Below are 18,706 nucleotides of genomic sequence, written 5' to 3'. Positions count from 1 at the left end.
AATGGAAAAATGACACACCATGGTCGAAGCCAAGCCTTGACATGTTGTACAGCAAACGATATTAAAATGCTCGTAATGGTAACCGTCCATGTAAAGGTGCGTGTGAGCTACATACTGATCTCAAACTACATGATAAAGCGTTAGTTCCAAAGTGACCACCGCGAATGTGATTTTTCTGAAATGCCGGCAGTTCTTTTCGGGACCCTCGCGTTCATATTGTTCTGTCTTGCACTGAATGACCCCTCGCAGGTCGTTGACGTGTTATTCCTTGCGCCATCAAAGCTGTTATTCCCGACTCTTGCTTCACTCAAAGCCTAATGCGACTGTCGGCATTGGGAAACAGCCCGACGCCCTCTAGCGACCAGCGCAAGGGCTCGTGGATCCCGAACTTGAAAGACCCTTCGAGGCGGAAAGCAAATATACCAGCGCCTGATAAATTGGAGTAGCTTGCAGCGTAAACAATGTCTTCGGCTGATTACCGCAACGAATTCTTGCCGAACAACCTAGGATTCACTGAGCACTGGGTTCTTTTTCCCCTAAGTAATTGTATATGCCTACACCCCATGACTGCAGGCGTCAACGCCAACACCGAGATGTCTGTGCTGTTTTCATCCTTTTGCACTGACTAAAAGCTGCAAACGAATAAGTCTATTCCGGTAAAGGCAAGAGATGCTGACTCTGTGGGAGGTAGATCTGTGAACCTGGTTCGGAGGAAGGCCGCAAAGCAAGCGCTAGGGAACACGGACAGATGACGAGAAAAACGTCGACAGACGCTGTGTTCCTGTTTTACTCGCCGTCGGTCCGCGTTCCCTTGCGCTAGCATCGTGGTTCTTAATGGAAAGCAACATGACCAGCTTACCATACAGAGTAGGCAGGCTTTGACTTCGATGCCAGGTTAGACTGGAGTGGTCGGACACCACGGGTGCTGTCGAAGATGTAGATGCTACCTGCGTACAGGGTTATATGAACGTGAGAGGGAAAAAAGGCGCTTGTCACCTTCATCACCACACATTAAACAGCACTGGACACGTGACTTTCCCTTGACTATTCTGGGACTCTTCAGTAGGTGGTGCCCATATAATGTCCTATTTGGAAGGAAACTGTTCACCCATATAAAGTATCCTTCCTACCTCAGCCTACCATGGTCCTCTTGCTTTTCTCTTTTCTCACTGTCGTAATCAGAATTGCCATATGTGGGCATTTCGGAATGCACAGACCGCTGCCTTTATAAGGCAGATTCCGTGGGGATGGCTCGACCATTTAAGCCGCTTCGTCTGAGACAGCTGGAGGCGCGTTTAGGCCGCAAATAACTTTTGCTGCCTATTGGACTCATCTGCGCTTCGCTACCAACAAAACGCGCTCGAAACTCTCCACGTACTGCCGCAATTTCGTGTTAATTTACTACAGGCATCATTTATGATTCACCTTGCTCCTGGGATGCACCGACGCCGCACCAATGCATGCATCCGGTCCGTCTCCCGTTGCCCCTGTACTGGAACCTTCTCTTATCGCCACCGAGACAGCACGCTGCGTATCGCGCTGTCATGTGCGGAGCAAAGCGGAGCAAATCACCTTGCGCGAGCCTTCGGATCTTCGGGCGACTGCAAGCAGCCGCTGTCTCGCACACGCGAATGCCGTAGCAGTGGTGCGTCACTGCAGCGTGCCGCGCGTGCGAAGTTCGTCAGATAAGTACCCATGCGCGCCCGCTAATTAGAGAATGCGTCACGACAGACACTGGCCAGCGATCCTGGCCAGCGATCCTAACTTCTTTGTCCGAGCTATATTGCTTCACTGCTACCGGTTACGTCTAGACATCGGTCAGCTTTACAATATATGCGTTGCAACTCAGCAGAAGCATCCAGCGCCTCCGAAAGCAGTCACTATTCTTGCGACGCTGGATCCCGCTGCAAAAAGCGCCAGGAGCGGCGGTTTCGTCTAATTTAAAGCTGAGCTACTAGGCCACCATAACAAAAAAGTTTTAGACAGTCTATAGAGTGTCTATAGATTTCTTTCTATAAAGTCTATAGACTTTCTATAGACAGAATTCAATAGGCAATACAAATTCCATAGACAGCCTATAGACAATCTATACATTTATGGCCATACACTTTTAGTAGACCTTTGTCTATAGACTATGAAGAGCGCCGTGTGTTGTTCTTTTTGTGTCCTCGTCTCTTTGCGCTACGGTTTTTACGTTTCAAATATGAACCAACAAGCCCAAGCATATACCCTTCTGACACAAAGCAATATCCATAGGAAGTCAATATACAGGCTCCGGTGCAGAAGAAGTGTGCTGCAAGACAGACAGACAGGGCACATGCATTGAAGCAGTGAAGCAGTTTCGAGCACATTTGGTCGATAGCAAAAAAAAAAAAAATGAATCCCAGAGGCAGCAAAAGGACCAGGGCTATTCCCGATGGAAACACGGCTACAGCTGCCTCAGATGAAGCGGCAGAATGGTGCTCACCCCCTTGGTCTCTGGGCATCAAGGCACCGGGCTGTGCGTGCCGATATGCCCGCTAGCTACAAAGGGCACAACCATCCGACCACAGTCATCATCAGCAGTGACACTGTCGCCAGCTCAGTGCGAGGCAAGCGGAGCAGTGGAAGGGCTGCGCTGGCTGAGGGTGTCCACATGCGCATGGCTATTTTGAGCTTTTGTCTGGTTCCGCTAGGCGGCACTGACACGCAGTTCTTTCTAGGGTGCATCCTAGTTCTTTCTAGTATTCCTCTATATAGTTCTTTCTTGCGCGGCGAGCTCGTCTTACTTCTGTCCGCGCCTGTACACACTCGCAATTGCCTCCTTGTCTTGTAAGCAGCTAGTGCACTATTCAGAGCTGGGAACCCCTACGGGACGCTCCGAAATCAGTAAAGCCGGGAATGTGACACGTCCCTAATTCGGGTCTGTTTGGACATCTGGACGTTGATGGTGCCAATGCGCACATACTTAGTTTTGTTTCCACTAGCTTCATTTCTAGAGGCTGATGATCTCGAAAACTATTTTCTTTGATAACGAATGATTTAACAGCGTTGTATTTGTTGTTGCCTTGTACTGAACTGTCGGAAAAAAACGAAAAGCAAATTTCATCCTTTTTATGATCTGCTTGTCGTTATATGGATTAACCTCCTCTTTTTTGTGTCCACCGTATCACTTTTGAAACCCGAGCTCTTCGCTTAGATACGTAGCTATGCACGTATGCCTGTGAAAATCATGACGTAACGGGGGTAAGAACTCGCAAACATGCGCAAAAGCCTCGTGGCACGATAAAAGGCAGACTCTCACTGGACGATCAACGGCAGCCGTGCTTCGACAGATGATACAAAGAGATGCTCTTGAAAGAAGCGGTTAGATGTTCTTTCGAGGAGTGGTTTGCAAGGGGCGAGTCGAGAGTGATGCTGAGGCATGGATGTCTGGTATACCATTATAGAAAATGCCTTATTGAGAGACGGCTGTTGCGTTGTTTTGCATAGTTCGTCTCCGTTCTCGTGTCCGCGATTTGCCGATTCACCTGTTCTGCTAGGCGCGCCTCGCTCGCCATTTCCGTTCCTCGGATTGCGCGCGACCCTAGTGAGGTATGGGAATACCTGGCAAAAACTGAGAGATCGACACGCCTTGTCCACAAGCGGCGAACGCAGTAAATCTGTAGTACTTGTTAAGGCATTGATGGCGCGAAAGAAGGGTCTATAGTCCGTCTTTCTTAGCATACGTCTCGAAATATGCTAAATATCGCGTAATACCCTCATCAATCATCAAGAATACTTTTCCGTGGTACTACTTTGCGGCGTGGTCAAGCTGCCACGGGTAGCCCAGAATGCAGGTGGAGCACTGAGCTACGGGTCCATCATCAGCCCCTACCTGAGAGCTCGAAGGGAGCAGTGCAAATGGCGGTCATAGGCTGGTCAGTTTTTTATCCATTAAAGAAGTACCGACACCTAACTTTTGGGTGCATGTTTTCTTCTTTGTAGTGATGTGTAAGACATTATAATAGACGGATTACCACGTGGCATCCTCCTACGACGTATAAATAATTTATAATCGAATTTCTCTCTCGTGCTGTTTCGGTTTCAACAGCCGAACGATGAGTGTGACGTCAAAGAGTGATTATAGATCACGGGAGGCATGAAAAACTGCAATATAATGGGTGCTTCTACATACGTTGTCATTCCGGCTCTTGAGGAAGGCTGGCTTCAGCACTGTCGTGAATTAAAACAATGAAGCGGCGATTATACCTCATTTTTCTCATGCCTCACGTGACATATAACTATACTTTGACGTCAAAGTGATTGTTCGGGTGTTGAAACCGAAACATCATGACAGAAAAATTAGACTATAAATTATTTAGCAGCCGTAGACAAACACCACAAGGTGATTCATGCATAGTATAGTCTTCCGCATCATTGCAGAGAAAAAAACATGCCAGCAAAATTAGGTAGCTATACTCCTCTAAAGAAAACAGCGTGAAGCATCATGTCGTATCGCAGCTAGTCTTCCGTCAGAGGGATTACGATAGGCTCCGGTGGCCGTTACCGCGACAGCCTGTGAAGATGGCGGAGCAAGAGACGCGTGTCGAAGACGAACACGGTAGCCTATGGTGGTGGCCGCCGTTGGCTTGATCGCGCTGCCCCCGCCGTCGGTGCAGAACAACGGCGTGGCTCTCGCATTAAAATAGACCGCTGCTTTAATAATGAGCTCCTAACGAGGCTGTGCACGCGTCGAGGAGATCGGCGCGGCTGCCGTGACGTCACGGGCGACTTAAATATAGGCGCGCCTCGAAGACACTGCTCAAGGAGGCTGATACAAGGAAAGACGCCATGGCAGGAAGGGTTTGATGCCGGGCGTAGAGTAATAGGCTGACGAATAGGCGGGATAACTTTCAGAGTCAGGTAATTATTTTCTTCTATCGACTCGGTCTTCGCACCTTGAGGGAGAAGTTATTTTTCAGTAACACTGAAAATCTTCTGATTTCACACCTTTTCAAGCAACCGGAGTATTTATTTCTGATGTGTCGCAGGAGCTTCAGCTTTCTTTTGAGGAGAATGGCTTCAACTTTTGTACGAAGTAGAAAGCACGAAACGGGCACACTGAGGCTTCGCCACTGCTACACTGCGACATAGCTAGTCGACTTTGTTTCGACCTCGTAGTGAAGTTCAAGTTGTGCCACTCGAATGCAACTCAGCCAACTATAGCTCTGATCCAAGCTCGGCTTCACGTTGGTGCCTGCTTAATCAGTTAATCGGTCTGTATCACCCAACATTCGTGCATCCACTTGGTAGCCCCATGGGCCGGTGCTGCGGCTAATAATGATGCTAAAAATAACGGTAAGATTTTTTTTATTTGTACGGAAATAAAAAAGCTCGCTTCCATGGAGACATGCTGCCATGTTCTATGCCACCGGCCTTCTGAGTGAAGCCATTCATCGTCATCCTGGTCAGCCGCCTCAATGTCTGTCCTATGTCGAAGAGCATTCATCTTCATCATCATCATCATCAGCCTGACTACACCCACTGCAGGGCAAAGGCCTCTCCTATGTCTCTCCAACTAAACCTGTCCTGCGCCGGCAGCGGCCACCGTAACACCGCATACTCTCATCCACCCAGTTAACTTTCTGCCGCCCCCTGCTACGTTTGTCTTCTCTTTAAATTAATTTCCTTGCTTTTAGCAATGTGAGCGAAGAAATGAAGCCCGGTTTACCGCGGCAAAAAAAAAAATGTTGATTGTTCACAAGGGATTTCCCAATGGAGTACAGCAGGGGTTCGGGAAGTAAAGGAGGAGAAGCTCATACAGCAGCAAATTTCTCTCGCAACATTACTGCCTTCCTACGTGACACCAGATACATTTATTCTTCTCTATTTCACCTGAAATCAACTTCTGACTACACCTTCAATCGGACTAAACTTGATGACTGATTAACCAGGTCATTAATGCTGCTTGGATGACGTCACCCCCCCCCCCCCCCCATCGCATTTCGCTCTGAGACTAGCGAGCTTCCTCGAAGTAAAGAACATTCTTGTCGCCATGAGCCAGCGCTGGCTCGCGACTCACCCGTTTAATGGCGTTTATTGCCGGCTTCGATCACTCTAATACTATGAAAACAGCGGGATACACGCCGTTAAGCAAAGTAGTAGTCTTCGGATAACATCGGCCTACAACACATCGCCGTAAGAAACGGATACCCCGCTGACGCCTCGAGCCTTGATGGATGCATATTATTGCGAAAGCAATACTACTTGCAATTTGCGGGGTGACCACCATCGTGCCGCGGCGGTGACCACCATTGACCTTCATTTGACCTTGAGCTGTTGAACGCTAAACAGACTTGTCTACATTGCTTATCGTTAAATGGAGGGCACCAGGGGTCACCTTCATTTGACCTTGATTGCATTAAATTTGATTAGATTGGATTACATTAGATTGGATTGGATTGGATAAGAGTGGATTGGATAGGATTGGATTGGAATGGATTGGAGTGGAATGAATTGGATTGCATTGGAATGGATTGGATTGCATTGTAATGGATGGGATTGGATTGGTTTGGGTTAGATTGGATTAGATTGGATTAGACTGCACTGGATTGTATTGTATTGGATTGGATTAGATTACATTACATTACAGTATATTACATTGGATTGGATTGGATTGGAGTGGATTGGATTATATTGGATGGAATTGGATGGGATTGAATTGGTTTGGATTGTATAACCAATGCATCACCACAAGTCTAACCACAAGCACTACCACCAGCTACACTACCAGCTGTACCATGGCGTAGGTACGGATATTGCTTTCGCAATTACCGGGCTTAACCAAGCTAAGCCACAGCGAATTTTTTTTGCTCGAATAACACATTTTCAGTCGCCAAACGAGAAGTAAATATCGGCTCTGTACAGCATCCGATATCCGAATGCTGGTCCGCTAAATTGTTAACTAATGTTTGCATTTTTTTGCGAAACACGGTCTCGAATTAAAGATTTACAACGAAAGACATATTTCACTCGCTTGCTTATACATGAATGAGCTCAGTTTGCTAAATATCACACGATCACGTGTTACAAAGTGAACACGGGAGGGGAAAGCCTCCGAAAGTAATGCCAGCCAATGGCGCTGTGGGTATGATGATAAATAAATAAATAAATAAAGACGCGGGTTCGATCCCGGCCGCGGCGGCCAAATTTCGATGGAGGCGGAATAATAGAGGCCCGTGTGCTGTGCGATGCCAGTGCACGTTAAAGAACCCCAGGTGGTCGAAATTTCCGGAGCCCTTCACTACGGCGTCTCTCATAGCCTGAGTCGCTTTGGGACGTTAAACCCCCATAAACTATAACAATCAGGGTGCTCGCAAACGTGTTGACAAGAGGACTTGTGGTCTGGGCAAAGCCTTCATCGTCGGCCGGATTTAAATAGGGCCTTCGCTCTAGGCAGGAAGGCCCTTCCTCCCCTTTACCGGGACTCCCTCGTTGGAGTGAAGGCCCTATTTAAACCCCGCCAATGATGAACGCTTCGCCCAGACGACAACTCCTCTTGTCGAAACGGTGGCAAGCACCCTGAGGATTTCCCCTCCCTTGTTCACTTTGTGTGCATCAAGAAACCATGTACCTGCCCTCTCGTTATCACGGCCGCGTATTGGTCACAAGGAGATCTTACTGAAGCCTGTCCTGAAGGCAGATGCAAGGTAGGCATCATATGCTGCAAGTATATGGACGCTAAACTGCCTGTCACAGTCTTTCCAAGCACTGAAAAGAGGAATACGTTTGCACCTTGACCAATCCACAGTAAGAGAGAGAGAGAGAGAGAGAGAGAGAGAGGAAGAAATAAAGAACACATCCCACCCCGTAGAAACTAAACAGGCGTAGCAGGCGAAACACCAAAGCTCAAGTGCATCGATCATTGCAGCCAATCGCGCCAAGTAACAGTATCGAGAGTTGTTTAGCTTTGCGTAACTACTGAACCTCTTGTTTCGTTGCACAGATTGATTGGTTGAGCCGAAAAATTCGGGGGAAAATTTAAGCTCCGCCTTAAGGGTATGATGCGATAGAGTTATAGGGCTCCTGCCGTGGCCTAGGGTGCTCTTTGCATACGACTTCGCAGACATGGACACCATCAGACAAGTCAAACAAGGCCTCCCTTTAACTAAGTCGAATGAACGTGTCTCGATGGCCTAGGGCTACACTCTAAACGGAAATGAGTATATATAGAGTAAGCCGTCCTCTATAGCACACTCCCTTTTATGAAAGAGAGTATGCTAGGGGGGCAACTTACTCCCTTTTAGTCCCATATAGGCAATTAATTTAGTTTACACTCTTGCATGTAATATTGACGATTGAGTCATGTTACGACCTTACAGTCACAATCTGTGTAAGTAATGCTTTATTAACTTTTCAATTTCGGAGCTCCACGTGTCATGTCACAGCCCTCTCGATTAAACCGGACTTTGACATGTTAGCACCATCTGTACGACGCTCGATTCTGCACTGAACGGAACCCTTAACGCCCCCCTGTTAATATTTAAGTGACTTGGAAGACATCCGAGTGGTTAAGACTTCTATCGTGATCCTAAGACAACGAAACTAGCAACACAATCTGCTCCAGTAGAGTTTATGATGCGCTTCGCAGCTGCAAGAAGTGGAGAACCATGGTCAGTGACGCCGGCGCCTTAACTGCTTACTGACTCCGTTTAAACTAAGCGTGTTTTCGAGTCATTGTTCGAAAAATATATATATATATATATTTCCTGAATAAATTTATTCGCCCGTCTTGAAAAGGCTGTTAAAAAAGATACTTCTTGGAACACTGTTTCAAGAAGTACTTTTTTTTTAACAGCCTAGATTTCACTTAACAATGACTTCTTCAAACTGGTTTGCTTGTCCCAGTTGTGGAGCAAGCCATCTCTGCTTGGACGGCTTTCGTCATGGTAGCCGAAAGTGCTTGCTCGAGGACGTTTCTTCAGTTGTTATACATACGTTGAGCCGGTAATCAGCTGTTGTGGTCGCGAGCTCGTATTTCATTTCCTCTTTATATAATGCGATGAAGATGAACCTCGAGTTCACTTCAGCAAAAATAAAGGGGAGAGTGAGTACTACTAAATCCTATTAACGATCTGAATACAAATTCACTCGCCGGCTCTTTGTCCGTATATGGCATATGCCTGTCAGAAAAGCCGTCTTTATTGTCGAAAAAAATTCAAGAAATCCAGTAGAACGAACTAGCGACGTCCTTATTATGTTGTCGCCGCATGCATTTTACTTGCGAAATAGGGTGGTGATGGCGACAATTCATTTTTTTTTTTTTGGGGGGGGGGGGGGGGGGGGGTTCTAGCTTATAAAACCTTATTTGGAGAGAGTGCCCATTGTGATTAGTACTCGGTACCTTATCAATACGGACCAATTTAAACTCGTACTCAGTGTCATTTTCAAAGTAATTACTAAATGATGACCGCTTGTTTCGTGCTTCTCTTGGAAGCCGCGATGCCTCAGTGGTTATGGTGCTCGGCTGCTGACCCGAAAGACGCGGGTTCGATCCCGGCCGCGGCGGTTGAATTTCTTTGGAGACGAAATACTAGAGGCCCGTGTACTGTCCGATGTCAGTGTACATGATAGAACCTCAATTGGTTGAAATTATTCGCAACCTTTCACATCGGCGTCCCTCATAGCCCGAGTCGGTTTGGGACATTAAATTCCACAAAACAAAACTTGTTCACATTTTATTGATGCATTATTAATGAAGCTCTGTGAAGTAATTAAAACTATTAGCGCTCATTAATATTACGCATACCAGCTGAGTGATGCCACCTTTCGCCTGATACTGGCTTGACCACATTTCCCGCTCTTTGTAACGTGACAGGTTTCCAATACTGAGACCTAACGCTCATCTCATTTCTACTGGTTTATAATCCGTGTGCTTTCTACCGTCTTTGAAATATTGTAGTATTGTTTGAGCTTATAAAGGCCCTGAATAACTTTTATAATGAGCAATCCACCCTCTACATTAGTTGCATGAACGCCAGCTTTACAGCTGCTTTACGTACGGGAAAGACATGGAAAGCCACTCTGATAACTGTTTCCGATTTCGTCACCCTTTCGGAATTCTCGCCGTGTTTTGTCCTACTCTGACGTCATTTCCACTGCCTTAACCTCAAAAAGGGGAGTATTCGTTCAGCGTCGCGACGGCCAACTTTAGTTTCTCAGTTTATCCTTAAAAGGAAAAAAAAAATGGTTGTTTTTGAGGAAATGACAAAATGGAAGCAACCGATAGAAACAGAGTGAAACACTCTAAAACCTCGTGCGGCTTCTCATGACAACGCAATTTCGAAGGCTGGCTTAACGCACTTAAAGAAATTTATGTCACAAGTCCCCTCCCGTGGGCCATTACTGTGGCTTGGTAAGTTGGAGTCAAATTGCGGATACACCAACAAGCACACGCAAGACATACGGGATCATCAGTGCGTGTCCATATTTGGGTCCCGCATTTTAAGGCGCAAGCCTTTAATGGCTCATTCTGTCGTCCGCTAACAAAGCGTGTCAGACGCGTTTAACTCGGGAACTAAAAACGATAGAAGAAAACCAATGGCTGCTCCAGATAGGGGAGGAAAAAATGAACCTAGAAACCAAGTTTGATGACTGCAGGTTAATTAATTAAAGGCAAAAATGTCGAAATTGCGTCGAAATAGCGCGGACGTCGATGTAGGCACGGAATCGGTGTGACGTCGCATCCACCGGAAGTCGACACGGCATAGTGAAAATTGTCACAGAATGGTCGGAAAAACGTCAGATTTGTGTCAAATTAGATAGACAAATGCGTAATTAAGCGTAATAAACACTTAAGATCCCCGAAAGATGTACAATTTGGGTATCGATATAGCCACGGGAGCGGTGTGACGTCACATCCACCGGAAGTCGTCACGACATAGTGTCTTCGGCTTTCGCCTGTCAACACTTTAGTTGCCAAAGTGTCCACGCAATTTTTGTATGTTAACCCACCCTAACTTCTGCCGCTAACCAATCTCCTCCGTGCTGTCCGCAGGGAACTACAGTACACCGTCAAACAAGCGACGCCTGGGTCCATCCCACTCAAGAGCTTCACGACCAAGGATGCTCCAGGTACGGCTGCGGTTCGATTGTCCAAGTTCGGGAAAGCACAGGCACAATGTCGGTTCCGCTGTGGGTTAGTGACGGATGATGGTGAACTGCTGCACTGGCTTCTTTTAGCCAGCCGCGAGCGATATGTGTACACATCTGGTCAGCTGTATGTTTTCAGCGCTGCAATCAATAGATTTACTCCAAAACTCAAAGATGCAGGTAACGAGGACGGCGTCTTCAAGCCAGATGTCAGTGCATGCTAACCGCGAGCGCATCTGCATGGGCCTAGAAGATACTAACACTACACCTAATTATGTCCCTGTAGTTCTTCGCTGCACGTCGCTGCGTCGCTGGTAGCAGGAGCGCTGCTCGTAAAAAAACACGTGCAGCAAACTCGCGTTCCGTTTCTGCCGGTAGCGATAAGCGGATAGCATTGCAGCCAAAGATCCGCTGTCCCCTGCCAGAAAAAAAATCTCTGGCATTTCTCACCCACTTCGGTCCACTGACCTGGCGAGAACCTCAAAGGCCAGAAGTGGTACGTCATATGACGCTAGATCCATGAGCCAAACAGGTAAATTTAACACAGTAACGAAGAAATAAATACAACAAGCGTTTTGCGACATACATGAACGTTGAGATTGAAAGTATTAATCGTGTAAATACTTTTTCATGAGATGAAGACCCTCTCTGAACACGAAATAACGCATCGACATGAGGAAAAGTCTTGCGCTTGCAAATGGCACAAAAAGTGAGACGAGGGCGTTTTCACCGCCACCTGGGATGTAAGTACGTTTCAAACACGAAGGCTGGAACGACAAGAGCAACGTCACTGTGACGGTCACCCTTTCTCCACCCCGTCGCAGCTCCATCCTGGCGCCTCCGTATCCGACGGCGTCTGCATAGACATTTAGGTGGTCTGCCCAGCCATTGGACTACGTAGGCCGATCACGTGGGGTCAACCGCGCCCAGACCGGCTCTCCATAGGGCCCGGATCGGCTCTCCATGGGCCCGGACCGGCTCTCCATAGTTCCCAAACGGCTGGCTAGAATTGCAGACGACAGACTGAGTCGGCAGGGACGCACTCTGCACCGCGCGACTCTACGAAATGCTTGCAGCGCGCTGGCTTGACGTTACCGTGATAGACGCTGGACAGGAGCGTCAGCTGGCAGTGTTTGCATTGGTGATATGCACAGAAACACGATGATTCGCGCTCTCTTCTATAGACGATGCTCGACAGCATATCCATAATGAAGATCGAGGATTGCAAATTCAAGGATATAATTTCATAGGCTGTCCACTTTCCATTGCCCATTTCGCGCTTATTTGATCCTCTGTCACTGGTAACTCGGATATACCCGCCTCTTCCAAGCGTCTGTGGGAAGCAATCTATCCACCTCGCATAAAGTTTCAAAGGACAAATAGCTTTTGTTTTTCAGATAGACGAGCGATTCTTCAGCTGTTAAGCCTGACGAAGTAGCGTTTGTCGTCGTCATAGCATTGCTCCGATGCTCGACTGGCTTGGTTTTGACTCGTCTTTTATTAGAGTGGGTACAGCAGTGTCTGTATATGTTAGTAGATGGCGCTGAGAACAACGCGCGGCCTGCGTCACGTACGTGTAATTAAAGGGTTTCAAATTACATGCGGACATGCGCGTAGGCTACGTAGACTTTGCGTACGTGAGCTCTGTAGGTACGTGAAACTAAAACCGCCTAATCTCTGCCCTTCCTGCGCTGGAGCAACGAAGTGCCGAAGAGCGGGGAGCACTACAGCATGGGCGGGGCATACGGAGTGACGCGATTTGATTGACGTAGCTTTGCGCTCCCCGCTGGCGCATGGTTTTCGAATGACACGACAAATGACCCAAACCAGTCCAGTCACAAAGACGAGAGAAATCATTTTTTCGAAATTCTAAAAACTGGTGTAGATGTAGTTAACGGCCGGCTACATATCTCTAATTGCAGTCGGGTGCCTATTGGGAACAGTTACAGAAGTTAGCTATTAGAATTTAGTTAATTGCGCTACTTGATGATGATGATGAATTTTTATGGGGCAAGGGCATCTGCGGCTAAAGAGCGCCATGGCACAAGGTATATTAGTTTACTCAAGGTGGGGTCAGAGACCCAGTTCCAAACATTTACCCTAAAGAAGCCGAGCACCAGACCATGGGAAAGCTTGTGCCCATTGTATCACCGGTCGGTAACCGGCGGCACTGGAGTCCAACCCCGCACCTTCCTCATGCGAGGCGGATGCTCAGACCACTATGCCACCGCCACTATTTGAACGTGATTCGCCTGTTTTTCGACGTCGGCCAACACTGGTATTACTTTGCCGGAAAAAGCTTCTCTTTACCTCAAAAACCCTACTTTTAAAAATCAGAGGCGAGCTTTCCTGAGACACCTGGCATAGCCAACTGTTTCTGGATGGAACAATTCTGCCGCCGAAGCTTTTACTTGCCTGTCTGCCTGTTTTTGTCTCGGTGCACCACATGACACCTGGTGGAGGCGTTGGACCGCAGACCTCCTACATCCTCGAAGATGGTGACTACCACCCAGTTTGTATACGAGCCACGGAAGTCGACTACTTTCCAAAGCATACCGCAGGAAGAGGCAGATGATTGGTGGCCTTGTCTCACCAGGTAGCCACTCTCAACAGGGTGCACCACCAGACAAAACTGCGATACTTGTTCTTGTCTCCGGATGTCCCAGCAAGAAACTGGCGGGATAGGATCACGAGATTTCGGTGCCACCGTGGAAGGATCGTGACCTGCGTGCAAAGTCATAGTGCGTATACGCTTTGCGTTCGCCGGTAAAAAAAAAAAAAAACAGTTTTGAGTCCGCGCGTGTATAGTCCTTCTTGCTCCTTCTTTTGCCTCTCTATACTTTAAACATGAACTTTGCCTATATGGGAGTGAAAAGGAAGTAGGCTGTACTCTAGCGCACTTACTTTTATAAAATAGAGCACACTACACTCTAAATATCCTTCTTCCCTTTTTATTCCCATATAGTCGCATTCTTGTTCAGAGAGTAGAGGACAGCATACTCCCTGTTTACTCCTCTCGTGTTTAAAAGGCACATTTTGGCCATGTGCCTTTGCGCTGTTATGCTAAAAAACGAGCTTGAATCTGCAGTGCGAACTAGCCCAACTATTAATACCACTGTCAAGCGGGCAAGTTAAGTTCACTTATAGGGAGTGTCACTCGCTATAAGTGCAGTTTGTCAAACCTAAACGTCCCAAGTGGAGTGTCAGTCGCAGATGAGTGCAAGCCGGTTGGTGTGCGTTCAAGGAATACACTGAGGACCTAGTGCGTAAACTCGGCAGCAGCGACTTTGAAGGCACAATACGTAACGTATGATGATAAAAAGTACTCACCAGTTTATTTTACTTCCAATAACGCTGTTTTTAAAAAATATTTCCTCGTTATAGCTACAAGCGAAGCAATAGAACGAAGGAACGCGACCAGACACAACTCCGCTGGACGCCGCCATCTTGTTTGTTGACAAAATTCTGGATAGTCTTGGCTGGTCTTGGCTTTTCTTCTGTTTCTATTTTTTTATGGATAGAAACTGTTTAAGCTCGTTTCATTTGCGCTATCACGTCAAACAGTCCTTTTTAAAGCTTTTTTTTTCATTTTCGTCGACCTCTTCAAAAATTCCGCTCATTTCGTGTTGCCATTGTTTTTTTACTACCAGTGCACTTTGCCTTCCCGCTTAAGCACCGCGTAGCCTAAAGTGTCACTCGGGATGCCGAAGTGCACTCCCCGTAGGTGCACTTAATTTGTGCGCTTGACATGAGTATAACTCTTCTAAAGCACACTTTACTGTTGGCACCTATTTTTGCGTAGGACATAAAAGGCTTTTTTTTTCAGCATTTTGATAAATCATCTTGAAAGGGCCTCGAATGAATCACAAGTCAGATATTTTTGTTTTTAATCTATCTAAGTTATTTCGTCGCTTACAATATGGTCTTCGTGTGCAGCGCTTCTTCCTGTCAGACTTTTACACCACGAAAGCATTCGAGATCATTGGGACGTTTTGAAACTTTCTACAGCCTTGGAGTAGGAGGCCGTTAATGTTCATCCCATAATACAATGATGCCAATGGAACGTTCCGTCAGTGCTTGTGTTCTGAAAACGTACTTTTAGAACTTACCACCAACAATCCATGCCATGAATAGGAAGCTTTGAAATAGTTTTAAAAACCACAAAAGTCAAATGATAACAGTGCTTATGGATAACTACAAGAGGTATACGAATTTCTGCGCTGTGCCTTCAGCGTTGTGCATTCACGAACTACGCATTTTTAAAGGGTCAGTCTACTGAATTTTATCGACCATATTTTCTTTGCGGCAACAGATAGCTCTTTACTCAAATTACCGTTTAGCCAGCTGTGGTGCCAAGGAGTGCGGTAGAACATTTTGAAATAGAATTTATTAATGTGGGAACACATCTGTACGAGATGGTAGTCTCATCTGGCAACCATCTGGATTTCCGCCGCGCGGCGGCAAACATGGCGGCGCCCGTCGAAGCCGGACCTCTCGCTTCGGACTGAATTCTCGTTGTTGCTGCCTTTTTCAGTGCGTTCGCTGGCCATAAATGGGGCGCCTGTCTTTCGCTTCGTCTCATCTCGCCTATAAGAAAACATATAAGAGATAAATTTGCTTTATTTTGATAATTAGAGTGACGATTCTGCCGCTCCTAGGCTTAAGTGGAGAGTCGGTTTGTTTACATCATTGGTTCCCGTCCTGACGACCAGATGGCGCCACTATAGGCTGAGTTTATTTTTGCGTCTCTGCTATCATACGCTGAACTAAAAGTGGGAATGTGCCTGCGTTTTGCGTACGTGTAACTATAAATATTCATGTGATTTACAGAAAAAGCGAACGGTGCGCCTTCTACAGTTTACTAGAACAAAACGTGCGTTTCTCTGACATTGGGGCATACAAATGGTACGTAGTATATTCACTTATGCTTCTACAAAAAAAGACTACCACTTTCTTGAACAGAATGAACGTTTGGGGTCGCCACCATGTTTTCTTACGCGACTTTTAACGCCGAAATAAAATATAAATTCCTGCCTAAAGCGGGCGCAGACCCCTCGTTATTGATGTTATAGGGTGCCAACTACCAGAATATGCCATTATTTATACACTCATCTCGGTTAATAGACTGACCCTTTAAGGTTAATTCCGGGGTAGAAATCGGGTTTAACGTAACATTTAAGAAATCGACACAAGAGTCAGGTAAAATCCGATTTCACCCGATTCTTTCAGCTTGTACAGATTTCGTAACAACCGTTCTTCCTGCGTGAAAAGACGCCTTCGAGAAAATTAATCTAGCCTAGCGAAACAGCAGAGGGATAACGGACATCTAGAATCTATTCCACGAAGATCTTTTCAGTTGATCACTAGTCTTATGAAATTTTCAGCAACTGTTAACCACAGCGCGCTAAGAAATATCTATATAAGCGGGCGGCTGAACGAACTATTTAACTGACGCCTTAAGGGTGTCTTTGTAACATGCACTGTACTAAACGCCGTTCCTACTGACGACTATCTGTTCCACCACTGTTGGTCATTTGAAACGGTTGCTGTAACGTTGAAAGAATATTTGCACGGTGAACACGCCGAGGCAAGTGGATGTAGCGCCGAAACATAGAAATGGTAATGTGCGCGAGGAAATAGCTGCAGTTAACAAGGAATAAAATTTACAGACACAACTATTTCCAATAAGGGTTCGCAAGGCGATAGCATTATTAGTTGTCGATGCCGTTGCCGGGAGTGACGTCACTTCCCTTCAGCCAATCGAAATCCGAAAGTCCAGTGACGTCACTTTCACCAGCCAATGAGAATGTTCCGGTCTATAGTAGGATACAACTTAAAAAAAACAGCAGTTGCTAACACTGGGCCGCGGTCCGCGGCGTCTTGTATTACTCCGCTGGCCAATCGCAACTGTAAACGAAATCAGTTTTTTAATGTTTGACTATATCAAACAATTCGTGAATAAAAATTCTAGAGCTCATAATTTTTTCGCGTCATAAGCTTCTTGTTAACGTAACAAGAAGCGTTTAAGCAACGGACTACTTTTTCGTCGTGGAGGAATTCTGTGCGCGAAGGCTGAATATGGGCGGAGCTTCACTGCCGACTTAAGCTGTATCCGGCTATAGTGACATCACTTACATCCAGCTAATAGGGAAATTTTGTGAACGACGACGCATTTTGGCCCCACGGGGCTGCCATGCGATCACATTAAAAGTATGTAATTTAGTAAATACTTCCCTGCTGAAAGCTGGTATTCATAGATTGTTTATAGAAACAATAAGCAGAAATGAAGTACCGTTCATCCTGCTTCGCAGCAGAACAAGTGCCAATGATTGTCAAACTAGTACAATTAAACACTTTTGTAGTTGTGATTACGCGATGCATGTGTACGCCAACCCATTGCCTATGACCCAAAGAACCATTCGTGATCTTCAAGGCTGCGACAAAATATGAGAAAACAATGCGTCAATATTATATTCCAGACCTATTCAAAAAATTACGGGCCCCTGTACCAAATGCAAACGGAAGACTAAAGCGCTTAGAGCAATGAAAGTATTTTTGTATAATATTATATTCAATGTTTCGCCCATAGTTTTGTGCATTTTTCTTGTGACCTAACTGCCAGTCAGTGTCTTTGAGCCTTTGGCAGGCCTGCCGTCTGTATTTGTTATCCTTAACGCACGATTTTATTCCTCTGACAAAATAAAGCAGGAAAAAGAAACGAATATGGCAAGTATTTCTTGAAAAGCCCGACTTGTACCCGATTTACACCTTCCCCCCCCCCCCCTCCCCCTCCCCTTCAACCGAATAGTCAGAAAGTAAACCTGAAAACGAAGTACCCTACGTACATACATGACATCGTGTACAGCGTACTGCGCATACATTGCTGCATAGGTTGCAGGATAGGCTATCTATGTCATCCAGGTCAGCTTAGAAAAGTGAGCAGACGAAAACGAGGAAAACGCGGCAGACGATAAAGGTGATACCCTTGACAGTACACCGGAGCCCCTACAACAGTCGGCAGGGGAACGCAATTTTGCAAAAGGCGCATTCAGTGTCTCGTGTTTATACGTTCAGCTTTGGAGTGAATAGGGATGTGACCCCACAGTCCATCACCAACATAAAAGCCAATCTCTAGAACGATACACTTCTCGCAGTTTGGCAGCGGTTTTCGCACGTCGTCTGCACTTCTGCAATTCCTCCTTACAGAGCGAGCAGACGACACTGCCGTTCTGCCCGACCGGCTTTGCTGCGCCCGTTTTATTTTGTTTCCAGACTGAAAGGCTTTGCGACCCGGCTATATAGGTGCCCGGTTTCCGAAGAAAACCAAGAAATGGATTAAATGGAACGCCGTAGCACGCATAGGCGCCTGTGCCGGGCGGTCGACCCTGGGCAGAACTTGGTCGCCCAAGTCTCCTACGATCTGGAAAACGAATCTTGCTCTCGTATGCGGTGGCGTCTGAAAGCAAAGAGACACAGAGATGCGATAATAGCTGGTCCGTTGAATGCGGATCCCCACGCACGCGTATCGGCGGGCCTGCTGGCCTGTCGGGCGACTCCGATCAAGCGCGCGGCATTCTCGCAACCTTCGTTCGAA

At 46.6% G+C, this 18,706-nt stretch overlaps 1 protein-coding gene across 1 annotated transcript in view; it reads left to right on the top strand.

Moving 5' to 3' along the window:
- LOC149365758 (uncharacterized) overlaps positions 1-18,706 on the top strand; it is a 75,892-nt gene that overhangs the window by 44,947 nt on the left and 12,239 nt on the right. Inside the window, exon 3 of the mRNA XM_089543676.1 lies at positions 11,018-11,094. Within this exon, the coding sequence (XP_089399802.1) occupies positions 11,018-11,094 (77 nt within the window). The remainder of the gene's footprint in view (positions 1-11,017; positions 11,095-18,706) is intronic.

This window comes from Amblyomma mixtum, chromosome 1 (genome assembly GCF_055824585.1).
Source record: "Amblyomma mixtum isolate Tamu chromosome 1, ASM5582458v1, whole genome shotgun sequence".
Classification (NCBI taxonomy): Eukaryota; Metazoa; Arthropoda; class Arachnida; order Ixodida; family Ixodidae; genus Amblyomma; species Amblyomma mixtum.
The sequence above is the reverse complement of the archived record's forward strand: the minus strand, read 5'-3'. Positions and strand labels throughout refer to the sequence as shown.